At 51.8% G+C, this 11,847-nt stretch overlaps 7 protein-coding genes across 7 annotated transcripts; 3 read left to right on the top strand and 4 right to left on the bottom strand.

Moving 5' to 3' along the window:
• Window positions 1-25: 25 nt before the first annotated feature.
• Window positions 26-992, bottom strand: LDX57_000492 (putative inositol phospholipid biosynthesis protein Scs3; the record flags this gene model as incomplete). The annotated part of the gene is made up of 2 exons (XM_046082137.1): window positions 26-127; window positions 195-992. 2 exons carry the CDS (start codon window positions 990-992, stop codon window positions 26-28), a joined length of 900 nt encoding a protein of 299 aa, XP_045938094.1.
• Window positions 993-1,427: 435 nt separating this feature from the next.
• LDX57_000491 (uncharacterized protein) lies at window positions 1,428-3,420 on the bottom strand (the record flags this gene model as incomplete). The annotated part of the gene is made up of 3 exons (XM_046082136.1): window positions 1,428-1,661; window positions 1,737-2,595; window positions 2,663-3,420. The coding sequence occupies 3 exons, from the start codon at window positions 3,418-3,420 to the stop codon at window positions 1,428-1,430; spliced, it is 1,851 nt and encodes a 616-aa protein (XP_045938093.1).
• Window positions 3,421-3,588: 168 nt separating this feature from the next.
• On the bottom strand, window positions 3,589-4,918 carry LDX57_000490 (uncharacterized protein; the record flags this gene model as incomplete). Its single annotated transcript, XM_046082135.1, has 5 exons — window positions 4,835-4,918; window positions 4,481-4,804; window positions 4,261-4,403; window positions 4,050-4,200; window positions 3,589-3,986 (listed from the first exon to the last, which is right to left on the bottom strand). The coding sequence occupies exons 3-5, from the start codon at window positions 4,363-4,365 to the stop codon at window positions 3,589-3,591; spliced, it is 654 nt and encodes a 217-aa protein (XP_045938092.1). The 5' UTR covers window positions 4,366-4,403; window positions 4,481-4,804; window positions 4,835-4,918.
• A 553-nt stretch (window positions 4,919-5,471) lies between these two features.
• On the top strand, window positions 5,472-7,553 carry LDX57_000489 (uncharacterized protein). Its single transcript, XM_046082134.1, has one exon. The coding sequence runs from the start codon at window positions 5,605-5,607 to the stop codon at window positions 5,932-5,934; it is 330 nt and encodes a 109-aa protein (XP_045938091.1). The 5' UTR covers window positions 5,472-5,604; the 3' UTR covers window positions 5,935-7,553.
• Window positions 7,554-8,004: 451 nt separating this feature from the next.
• Window positions 8,005-9,306, top strand: ARR3 (arsenic resistance protein; the record flags this gene model as incomplete). The annotated part of the gene is made up of 2 exons (XM_046082133.1): window positions 8,005-8,254; window positions 8,660-9,306. The coding sequence occupies 2 exons, from the start codon at window positions 8,005-8,007 to the stop codon at window positions 9,304-9,306; spliced, it is 897 nt and encodes a 298-aa protein (XP_045938090.1).
• An 81-nt stretch (window positions 9,307-9,387) lies between these two features.
• LDX57_000487 (bZIP transcription factor) lies at window positions 9,388-10,201 on the bottom strand (the record flags this gene model as incomplete). The annotated part of the gene is made up of 2 exons (XM_046082132.1): window positions 9,388-10,122; window positions 10,178-10,201. 2 exons carry the CDS (start codon window positions 10,199-10,201, stop codon window positions 9,388-9,390), a joined length of 759 nt encoding a protein of 252 aa, XP_045938089.1.
• Window positions 10,202-10,645: 444 nt separating this feature from the next.
• On the top strand, window positions 10,646-11,768 carry LDX57_000486 (uncharacterized protein). Its single transcript, XM_046082131.1, has 2 exons — window positions 10,646-11,279; window positions 11,343-11,768. Exons 1-2 carry the CDS (start codon window positions 10,721-10,723, stop codon window positions 11,426-11,428), a joined length of 645 nt encoding a protein of 214 aa, XP_045938088.1. The 5' UTR covers window positions 10,646-10,720; the 3' UTR covers window positions 11,429-11,768.
• The last annotated feature ends 79 nt before the right edge of the window (window positions 11,769-11,847 follow it).

The raw sequence follows: 11,847 nt of genomic DNA, 5'->3' as shown, positions 1-11,847 counted from the left end.
GCAAGACAAAGAGATCGTATATATGCTATACACCCGGAAGGCCCACCGCGTCTCTCCAGGGGATATTTCGTCGGGGGAGGACATAAATGGTGTAGACCGTTCCCAACGCAATCAAGAGCCCAGTCAACTATCGTAATGTTAGCCAGGTCCAAGTAAGCACCACCCCACACCAAAGAACGTAAGAGAAAACATACCTTCTCAAACCACGTATGAAACCAGATAGCAGTCATCAAAAGCATCCACCATCCCAGCCCAGAAACCGCCCAGGCAAACCTCACCGACAATTTCTTGAGCGCGACAGACGACTCGTCTCCATTGTCCGCCTTCTTAGCTCCATTTTCCGATGCCAGCGCCCCGACCGTTTCAAAAACCAGCATCGACGTCGCCAACACCAGCATGAACACATGCCCGCTCACATCGTGACCGCCTCGCCAAGATCCACCAGCCGATTTGCACGCCGCGGCCGTGAACAATGTATGGAGGCTCGGCGAGTCCTCGCCCTCGGCCAGCGGAACCATGCGCTCACATTTCCCGCCCGTGAACACGAAGCTGCGATCGATGATGGCCGGTCCGAAGAACCACTGCGTGGTCAGATACCAGACTAGGGTGGCCAGGGCGTATCGGGCGATGGCCTGGCCGATCCGTCGCGGTTGGTGGCTCGAGGGGGCCGCGTAGGAGGGGAGGGAGAAGAGTAGGAAAGAGAATGCCAGAGTAGTCCATAGCCATCCAACCTTGACGAAGTAAACGTTGAAGATGTTGTCCTTGCGAGCAAAGTAGTTGACGGGCGGTTGTGGCAGGTTCAGATCGGCGGCGATCGTAGGAGCCAAGGGGCCGGTCTGGTCAATGGCATGATCGCGGGAGCCCTGGGCTGTCGGAGAGAGGACGGAAAATAGCGAACCGACAATCAAGGTCACTGGGTAGACGAGAAGTGCCATCCCTGGTGGTTGATTGGGTCGCGCTGTTGTCGTGGGAGGTTTGTCGGATGAGGACATGTTTATTTTGTACTTTTCCTCCTTTTTCTTTTTGACCCTGTAGTGGAACTCCAGTAGATACCAACTGGGTTGTAATTTATTCTCTTATGTTTATGAATAGAAGGGCAAGAGGGCAATGGTTCAATTGGATCGCCAAGGTCAGTGGTTTGTAGCACCGGAGACAAGTGACGGACAGAGCGAAAGGCACGACGAAAGGAAGACTTGGAAGCGCCAGAGAATGACGTCGCTGTTCACCGCCTACCATATTGGCTACAAGTCAACATACAACAGGCAAGCAATGATTTATAGAGAAAAAAGAACACAAATAGAGAGACTATAGTAATAACTTAGTTGATTAATCACTATTCCTTAATATCCAGAGTACTAGTCGTCATTCGAAGAATGTACATCGCAAGTCATTATTCCTGTACAGATCGTTTCGTCTCATCCATTCTTCTAAGCCACCACGGGCAATGAACCCTGCAGCGGCAGCTTTCGCGAAGAGCTTCCAACGAAGACCTTCTTGGGGTACTTGGTAATCACCCAGTCTTGGGCTGCAACGTCCCAGTTGGACAGGTCGCGGCGGGTGAGCGTGGTAGACCACACAACCTGCTGCGAAGGACCCAGACGCACTCGCTCGAACTGACGGAGCACCTTTCGGGGCTCGTTGGGGCCACCAAGGGAGACATACTGTAGATAGCAAGCGGTTAGCTTCAAAAATATCCCCAACCGCTGTCATATCAGAGAGAAGCATATCTAACTTACCAGCTGAGGTACTTCGTCGCCGGCAACGTGGCCAGTGTTGGTAATCTTGACCGAAACCCGAACCAGGTCTTCGTACAGGCCGGGGTTACCTCCGGGACCGCCACTAGCGGGCAGGAGATCTTGGGGCGAGCCATCGGTGGCGTCCTCGGGGATGTACTGCGAGTCCTTCCATCCGTAGTGGGGATCGCTCGAAGACTTCTTCAGGTCGGTGGAGTTAAGCCACGGGTATATGTACTCGTGGATTCTCTGGTGTCCGTCGGGGTATACGAGTTCCGAGGCCTTGTCAATCTCGCCAAAAGTCTGAGCAGCCTTCGTTTTCCCAGAGGTAGGGGTGTACTTGGATGCGTTCAAGGATTGAATCTGCAGGCCCGAGTACTCAAACGTGGTGTAACTGAGACCAAAGCCAAACTCGTAAATGGGAGTCTCGTTGCGCTTGTCGAAGTGGCGGTAGTCAATGAACACACCCTCCTCGAAGTTCTCCTGGGGCGGCCCATTGCCGTTGTTGGGCTTCGTGAGCAAGGGAGCGCCGTACGACTCGCGGGTCTTGCCCCAGGTGAAGGGGCTCTTGCCGCCAGGATTGACATCTCCGTACAGCACGTCGGCCAGGGAGTTTCCAGACTCTTGGCCGGGCAGACCAGCCCAGAGGATACCGGTGACGTTAGGGTGGTTGTACCATTCGTCGACCAGGACGGGGCCGACGGAGTGGATGACGACGACGGTGTTGTTGCAGTTCTGAGCCGCAGTCTTGATCAGGTTGTCGCCGTTCTTCCAAAGAGTGAGGTTCTTGCGATCTCCTTCGTTTCCATCCACGCTGATAAATCCTTCACCCGCATCGGCGTTGACGAAGACAAGAGAAACACTATGGTGGCATGTTAGCTACATGCTCGCACACAGGAGAATATCAATGAACCAATTTCGGCATTTACCTGGATAGCGAGGCGAGCTTGGCAACCTTATCAAGAGCCCAGTTGTGGGTGACGGAGAAAACGTTACCGCGACCTTGGAGAACCTTGTTCTGGATAGCCTGTTCGGGGGTCACAAGATAGGGGTATTCCGCAGTTCCGCTACCCCAAGCCATGGCGAGGGTTCCGTTGTCGCAACCACGGTCGTCGCAGCCATTAGCGCCCCAGGCGTTGGAGCCGGCATCTTCTCCGAGAATGGCAACCTTCTTCTCCTTGCCGGTCAGCGGAAGAGCGTTCTTGTTCTTCAAGAGGACGATGCTGTCAGCGCCCACGCGACGGATGATGTCCCTATGGTCACGCTGCACATCCACAAATTGGTTGACTCTCTCGTAGGCACCCTCGGAAACCGCGTCGTGCTCAAATCCGTACTCGTCCCTGGTCCAGGAGCTGAAGTTGGGAGGGGTGTGAAGACGATCGCGGCCAACCTTGTAGTAAGCAGCCATGATACGGACTGCCATGTCATCCACACGCCACTGGGGAATCGTGCCGTTGAGGACACCGACTGTCAAGTTCGTGCCCCAGAACGAAGTACCGTCGTTGAAGCTAACATCACCAGGCATGGACATATCCATACCAGCCAAGGCAGAGCCAACACCGCTGTGGTGCGCACTCCAGTCACTCATGACGAAACCCTGGAATCCAAGCTCAGCCTTCAGGAGCTTGTTTAGGGTCTCGCTGTTCTGGCATCCATAGCTGTTGTTGATCTGATTGTAAGAGCACATGACGGCACCCACGCCAGCTATCAATAGAATTATTAGCAACGCAAACTTTCTGGGGTCAGCCAAAAAAAAAAAATATAAAAAATAGCTTACCGCGCACAGCATCGGCGAATGGCCTGTGGAAGTTAGCGTGGAGATCTCGGAAGTGACAAATGGGTTGAATGAGAATGCTCACCAGAGGTACAACTCGTGCATAGTCTTATCGTCCAAGTTTGAGCTCACGGTGTCGGAAATGTTGAACCCGTAGCCAGCAGCCTCGGGAACCTGACGGAAGTGTTCCTGCTCGTTGACAATGAAGTGCTTTGCGGTAGCAATGACACCCGCATCCTGGATACCCTTGATGGTCTCTGCGAAAAGCACGCCGGAGAGGGCTGGGTCGGGAGAGAAACCCTCCCAGTTTCGGCCACCGTCCGGGTGTCTACCAAGCGGACCAGCGGCAGGTCCCAGCTGCACGTCAATACCCTTGTCGCTAAACTCCTGTCCCATTGCCTTACCGCGGAGGTAGGCAAGAGACTTGTCCCAGGTCGCGGCGACATTCACACCCGCGGGGAATGCGGAGTTGTAATCCGCTGTAACCGTCAGGATTAGCCATTCACATCTATGTCACGACAAGCAATTCCCAAGTGACATACAAAATCGAATTCCCAGAGGGCTGTCCTGCAAACAAAGACTCAACAGTCCAAGTCTACCATGTAAAGTCAGCTTTCGGCAGTTACAACAAATTGGATGATTGCTCACCTGGGCACACTTCCCGTCTGACCGACACATTTCTCCAGCTGCCATCTGAGGGTCTGTCAGCTCTACAATTATACACTGGCACCGCAATGATTCTCAATCACTTACCCAGAACCCGTCGTGAGGTTGACCTTCTCGGCCAACGTCATCTGAGACACCAGGTCGACAGCGCGCTTGTAGGAGTCGGCCCACTCTCCCTGGCCATTGGCCCATGGGGAAGGATAGTAAGGGGGCGAGAAAGCTAAGTCATCCTATACAAGAACATTAGGAGACCGTCCACATCCGTGTAGAAGTGTCCCGACAAAAGGGGAAAGGGGGAGCTCTGTACCTGAGCAGTGACCACCGAGGCAGCAGTCAAAGCCGCCGCCTCGAACCAACCGAACTTCATCGTTGCGGGGAAGTAGAAAGAGAAGCAATCAACCGCGCAACAGTGGCAGAAGGATGGGAGTGAGAAGGGGGAAAGAAGGGAGACCAGGGAGGGGAGGAGGGAGATATTAATAACAAAACAGAAGGAGAAGAACGCCACCCAGCGAAGGGGGAAATTTACGTGCATCGAGCGACAGTTGGACGGATCGTTTGTATGTACGACGGGAGTACACTGGAACTACAGGCAGCGTTCCCCACAGTATGCAGCATAGTCTAGGTAGTTAGTCTAATGTTGAGGGAGGCAGGAAAGACCCGCCGGCAGCGAGAAGTTTGGAACGGTATGTATGGTGATCGGCATGGGGGAGCCAGATCGAGCAAGTGCCAGGCTGCCAGGATGGACTAGCAAACTAGCAGACGAGTAGACCAGCGAATGGGTTCCAAGGCATCCGACGGCATCATTTGTCGGCCATGAGGTAGTACTGGTGAATAATGGCTATGACTTATGATCACGGCACGATCTCCGAGTGAATCCAGGCCAACTGCAACGGGGCAGTTGGCCCTTCATTGGCTTCGACGAGAAAGCACCGAGTCATTACTCTTGGCGGCATCTCCAGCCCCGCAAAGGAGGAGGTTGTTTGGGGATGGAATTGAGGATGCAGGAGAAGAAAGGAGACCCTTGAAGGGAGAGTTCCATTACGCCCTCCAGGTAAGGTCCAGTGCATTCCGACGCGTTCCTCCATGGTGCATCGGACACGATCGATCGGCTATGCGGGATTCCTAGCCGGCTCTAGATCATGGATTCGGAATTCTGGCATGAAATCAGATTGAAGATATGAGTTCAATATGCCTGAATGATCTTATTATTATGCTCCATGTAACATGTTGAAAATGCTACTAAGGCGACGATACACAGTACGATACACGGCAATACGCAACTGCCGTTTCCGGGGAAGGCGGCCTTAGGCTCCAACAGAGCTGACTAATCGACGCATTGACGAGAGACACAAAGAAGTCGCCAACGACAATGATGTTACCGTCTCACTCGACAGATGCAATCAGAAGTACCCCGCAGTTAGGCTCTTCTCCATGACCAGGGCAAGGCAATTGCTGCATGGCCTGACCGCTGACGGTATATGGATGTCTTGGATAGCTATGACTGCGTCGTCCGGCCCTTGCGGACCGTCCGCAAGGGCCGCAAATTTCGGGGTCGCTCGGGGATATTTGGGCCGTAAGGAGCGGGCTGCTTCCCTCTTCATTTCGGCATGGCGACGCGGGCGGGATCCAATTTCCCCTTCAAAGCATGACGGAGCAATTCGAGACACTGAGGCAAGCAATGGGGAAAAGACACTGGCACGGAGTGTCCTCCGTCCATCGGCATCCGGTGGAGGTCTGCAGATCGGCGTTGATATTGCCTAGATCATTCAAGCCCTTCGGCGGCTCCTCTGTTTCTTGGTCTTCGGTCTTACTCTGTGGGGTGGTCTACGAGCCGCTAGAAATCCTTTCGCGAAGTTCGGGATTCAAGAAAAGCATCGGTTTCGTTCGTGGGTTTTGCGGTTCTGAACACCAGCGCTGCTGTGCTGCCTGACTCGGCACAAACATTAGTGGATGGGCCTTTCCCCGGGTCTATATTCCAATGATCATGTCCCATGTGTTAGGTTTCTCCCTGCCCCGATACCTGCAGATTTCAGCTACTGCACGCAGAAAAATGAACTATGAAGACAGCGCTCCACGTTCGGTGATGCCGGGAATGGTCCGAATAACTTGGGGTTGTGGGGAACCTCCGCGGGGGTATGAAGTTTTACTCCGGAGTAGTGCCTGACTTGCTGCATTCGCGAGATTTCTCCGGTTGTATGATTTCATCAGCTAACGATGCACGATAGTGGGCTTTTGTAATTGCTCCTCGGCAATAACTTCAGTACTCAGTAGTCTTATTCAATCTCGTGGCATGATCTTACAAGGAAACCGGGAAGCAAAACACAGATGGCATCGGCATATCCAAGAAAAACCCCCACACTATCTCCCTCATTGCCCGATAGTGCATACTCTGTAGTAATGACTAAATAGTAAATACCTCACTCCCCGGTTTTCTGCTTGCTTTCCTCACGCCAACCAGCCGCTAGCCCCAGATCCGGTACTTGCCCACCGCACCGACCCCATAAACTACTCCATCTTTTCTTCCGTCGGGGTGAACTACGTCACTTGTTCATTTCGGCCTGGGCTTGGCACCGCACGATCCAAATCTCGGTGTAATTTGTGGCTACCGTCTTCGACGGTCCTCGGGAATTTTCTTGCATTGTCATCTTCTCATTGATTATACGGACCGATCCCGGTAGTACTAGTTAATAGTCAACGAACTAAGATAGACCAGTCTTTGTCTCTTTCCACCCGTCTCCAGTCTCCATACTCCTTCACTGACTGGATTCTGGAGTACTACTTGTGGGGTATTAAAAGGGGAAAAAAACAATTCAAGCTGGAGTTGGCGCACAGAACGTAGCACTCGGTCAAGGGAAGTATGGATCCGACGGTCCTCGTTCATCGTTAACGGCCTTTGTTTCCTGCCGATGATTAGCCGTAGAGAAGGAAGGTCTGTAGTTTTTACCTTTTGATTCTGGATTGCTCGGTGCCTTTACTCTTTTCTTTTTGCCGGTAGTGTTTCTCGTCGGCTCTATTTGCTGCTCGGCTTCCGTTTCTTCTTTCTTCTTTCTTCTTTTCGTTTCGTTTCGTTTTGTCTGTTTTTCTCTGCCAAAACTCTTGCTAGCTGTCTGATGCGTTTGCCCATACTGTCGTCACTCGGTTTCAATGGTCCTCGGAGGTCTTTTGTCGTGTGATATGGACATTGCAGAAGGGCTAGAAAGCGATGAACTATCTACTTAACGCTAATAGAGCCCAGAACCCCACCCCCCGGAGGACATTTATTGTTTCGATCCACTTGTTTCCCCCGTTTGCCTCTATCTTAGTATTCGGTATAAGATGGCAGGGCTATCGAAGAATTCATCAGATTAGATATGGGGGGGTATTCATAAGCTCAGTTGAGATTGTTTTACTAGCTGAAGTAGCTTCAACAACATAGTCGAGATCGTGTTAACCTGACAGGCCCTTGTTAATGTTTGTCCCTACCGTGCAGCACAGTTCTATGCACCTGAGAGCACGCTTATAGGCTGACCAAGTGCGATATCATAAGCAAATGCTGTTAACCGGAACAAAACACAAGTGATAGCGACATATTCTAGTGTCTGTGATGGTTGGTTTCAAGACGATTGTTATGAGAGTTGTATGGTTGTGCTGTATATTGTTGACTGTACCTCGATGGCCTGACACGTGACTTGATGATATGTCACTGCCTAACTCTGATTGGCTGAGCCGAGAAAATCTCTAGAAGTATCTACAATGTAGACCTTATCCAAGTTCGCTATACCTTCTTACAGTGTTTTTCTTCCTGGTACACATAATATTTGTTATCCTGTATCATCGCCAACTTGATACAGAATGTCTCAAGAAAAAGATTCATCAACCGATCCAGAAACCGGCTGCATCTCGACAGAATGCCAGTGCGATACTCCCGATGCAGAAGATACGGGACCAACCTCGGCATTCCAGCAGCTGGCCATCCTTGATCGGTTTCTCGCTCTTTGGATCTTCCTTGTCATGGCGGTCGGGATCATACTGGGAAACTTCGTGCCGAATACAAGCAAGGCATTAGAAAAGGGGAAATTCGTGGGCGTTTCGGTGCCCATAGGTGAGTGTATCACCACTGTTTGAGAGATATTCCGCTGAAGCAGTATCAGCCGTCGGTTTGCTTGTTATGATGTATCCGATCCTATGTAAGGTCCGGTACGAAACTTTGCATCGGTCCTTCAGGGAACGGGCACTTTGGATCCAGATTGGTTTCAGCATAATTATAAATTGGGTCATAGCTCCTTTTTTCATGGTGAGCAATTCCCATAAGACCGAGGACCATTAGTATCCCTTGGTTGACAGATAGCTCCAGCTTGCTTTAGCTTGGGCATTTCTCTCTGATGAAAGAGGGCTCCGCGAGGGTCTTATTCTCGTAGGAATTGCGCGATGCATTGCCATGGTCAGATTGCCCCCTTCTTCAATAAAAACTTCGTATATATGAGGCTGACAAAATCCCAGGTCCTAGTCTGGACGGGACTCGCTGGCGGAGATGGCGAATACTGCGCGATTCTGGTCGCCGTTAATTCGATCCTGCAGATGGTTCTGTTTGCACCAATGGCAATATTTTTCATTCGAGTGATCGGTGGCTCTGACGATGGTTTGACCATTGACTATTCCTTGGCCGCAAAGAGCGTCGGGGTATTTCTCGGGATACCGTTAGGTGCGGCGATTGTCACTCGTTTCGCACTGCGACTTCTGATTGGCAAGGAGTGGTATGATCGACATTTTCTGAAACGGATTGGACCTCTATCACTCATCGGTCTTCTGTTCACCATTTTGGTCCTTTTCGCTTCACAGGGAAGGCAAGTTGTGCATCAGATCGTGTCCGTGATCCGGGTGGCCGCTCCGCTGATCGTATACTTCGCGGTTATCTTCTTGGTCACTCTGGCCGTGACGAGACGCTGTGGCTTCGGATATAAACTATCGTGCACTCAAAGCTTTACTGCGGCTAGTAACAACTTTGAGCTGGCAATTGCAGTGGCGATAGCGACATTTGGCGTAGATAGCGACCAAGCTTTAGCCGCCACGGTTGGCCCCTTGATCGAAGTTCCCGTGCTTCTGGGCCTGGTGTATGTAGTCAAGTGGCTTGCGAGGAGGCAGAGATGGACCTAGCAGACATCTGGCAGTGGTTGGCTACAGATAGATGATAGAGGTGTGATAATAGATATTGGGACTTCGATTCGAGACAGTCCCTCAGTTGTTGCTGATCTCATCCAATACTTGGAACAAAATTTGGTTTTGGACTCTGCATCCTTCGTCGGTAGTAAGACCCTTGGAGAAGCCAGACCATAGCTTTCTTCGAATCTCATCAGCATCCACGCCTCGCGTGTTATACTGGTTAATTAGTTCCTCTGCAATCGCACAGAGCGTAGTATTGAGGATATCACCGTTAGTGGGCCACGATTTCTCGTCTTCTGCAGGAGCGCAGCCGCAAATGGTCTGGTCCTGATTTGCCGGTTTCTCAAATCTTTCAGCAAAACCAGTCTGGTCGGTTACTTTGAAAAACTCCGAATCGCCCTCAGATAGAGATTGTTCCGGGAGCCTCGACTGCGCATCAGCGGCATCTGGCTCGCTCTGTGACGATGCTCCCAAACATGCGGTAGTTACTGCTTCTTGGTGCTTTGGATTAAGCCCGGCCTCAGGCCGCCGTATTGGAGGTATGGCAACTTTCTCCGACATGATCGGATCACTGCCTGCTCGAAGATAGCCATCGATTTCGCTTGATGCTAAACCCGAGTGGGCCAAGAGACGTCGTAACCTGGTATTTTCGGCCTCGAGTTTCTGGACCGCTAGTCGGTGTTCGACATCCTTGCGGTGGAATTTTTCTTGGAATGACGCTAGCTTCTGCTCCAGGTCACGAATATGCTCTTGCTTCTTCGCCCGACTCTTTCGTTGGTTCTCGCGCACTCGCTCGCGACGGTCAAGTTCCTAGACAGACAACAGTCAGTCATTACTACGACCATAAGGTGGTCATGCATATAACCTTTGCGGCGTTTTCAAGGCCCATTGTCAAATCCAGATCTGACAGAGATGTCAAGTCAGTGAAGAGAAATCACCTGCTTTTGCACGGATGAGATGAGTCAGCATTGTATCACGTGGTCAGCGCGAGTCTGTCACTGTGGCTTAAGCCAGCAGATGGACTAGATCCAGGCACAGCAAGACTGGAAACTACTCCTTTACACTGTGCACTCCGTATCCATGTCTCCGGTTTATCGACTAGTTATCAGGCCAGCAGTGACTATCACATAATCACAAACTAACACAGAGAAGGTGGAGTTAGTCTCAGATCCGCGGGGAAGACCCATGGAGCCCTCAGCCGCCATGCCGTAATCGAACCACCGCAGCTGCAAGACGTCACTAGCCGTCAATCACCGAGGTATGCTATCCCTCCCGTCTCTTCTTCTGCTTCTTCGCACCATCTGGACATTGGCGCTAACCCTCAGCTTTTCAGCAAATTTGTCCTCTTTGCAGCCGCGTACACCAAGCATCGCCCACCCGCTGTTCGTTCTGTATCGAGCACCCCATCATGGTCTCCACGCGACACCACCCGCGCGATTTTCCGCCTCCCTCGAGCGCAAGATCGTCGTCGCCCCCCTCATCGCCGTCGGCCAGCGCCAATGGGAACGGGAATGGGAAAAAATGGATGCATACGCCCTCCGCGGCCGTGACCCTTTGGCTCCTGGTCTCAGTGCCCCTGGTCATCTGGGACGCCGGGTACGTTCTGTTGCGCCCGCACAGCATGCCGGGGAATAAGCTACATTCGCCGATCTGGACCCCGTATGCGCTTTACGGCACGATCGATTATATCTACGGTTGGCCGGCTTTCAACGCTCGGAATGGCTTTACCGCCGCGCAGACCGTCTTGAACCTCCTCGAGACCACCGCCTATATCTACTACCTCGCGACGGTGTATAGACATGGGACTTCGGCAACCGCCGGCGGTCGCGCGTCGCAGCGCAAGACTCAAAAGGGGCTATGGTGGCTGTTAAAGGAAGACAAAGTGCTTCCGGGGCGCACGGGAGCGAATGCGCTTTTGATTGCGTACAGCGCGTCGGTGATGACTCTCGGCAAGACCCTTCTGTATTGTAAGTCCGGGAGGATTATGGTTTAACCAGCGTCGCAGTCACGTCTGCTAATGAGGAGTGCAGGGTTGAATGAATTCTTTTCGGGTTTCGAAAATATCGGGCATAACGATGCCGTCACCTTGATCTTCTTTTGGATCATTCCCAAGTAAGCGCCTTGCTCTCTGCTCCCCCTCTGGCGTCGGTGATTGACAATTCTGGCAGTGGACTCTGGATTGTGTTTCCCGCCTATAACCTCCACATCCTCGGCGAAGAGATTGTATCGTCGCTGGATGCTCTAGCGCCGCGCCAGCGACCTGGACGGCCGAAGTCATCATAGTAGGTCTCGGGTAGAATATAAGTTACAGATCATCGCAGCAGCATGATGATTATTGTCTTTGGTCGGCGTGGACTGAGATGTGGAAGGAATACGAGCTGGAGAGGGGAATGGACATCCCAGAATATACGAAGACTATTATGATTTAACAAATACCATATACTTATAGTTAGTAGTTCTATATGCTACTTGTCTTCACATTTTGGATAGTAAAAGTCAATTACTCGAAACTTGCCAGATGTCATGACATCAGCG

This window comes from Aspergillus melleus (assembly GCF_016097325.1).
Source record: "Aspergillus melleus strain CBS 546.65 chromosome Unknown contig1, whole genome shotgun sequence".
Lineage (NCBI taxonomy): Eukaryota > Fungi > Ascomycota > Eurotiomycetes > Eurotiales > Aspergillaceae > Aspergillus > Aspergillus melleus.
This window is presented reverse-complemented; position numbering and strand designations above follow the sequence as displayed.

What these genes read in the sequence shown, in the direction of transcription:
- LDX57_000486 (XM_046082131.1), top strand. Translation starts at nt 10,721, where the DNA reads ATGGTCTCCACGCGACACCACCCGCGCGATTTTCCGCCTCCCTCGAGC. An exon ending in CGGCAAGACCCTTCTGTATT is followed by an intron (nt 11,280 to 11,342) that starts GTAAGTCCGGGA and finishes TGAGGAGTGCAG; the next exon opens with GGTTGAATGAATTCTTTTCG.
- LDX57_000489 (XM_046082134.1), top strand. Translation starts at nt 5,605, where the DNA reads ATGACCAGGGCAAGGCAATTGCTGCATGGCCTGACCGCTGACGGTATA.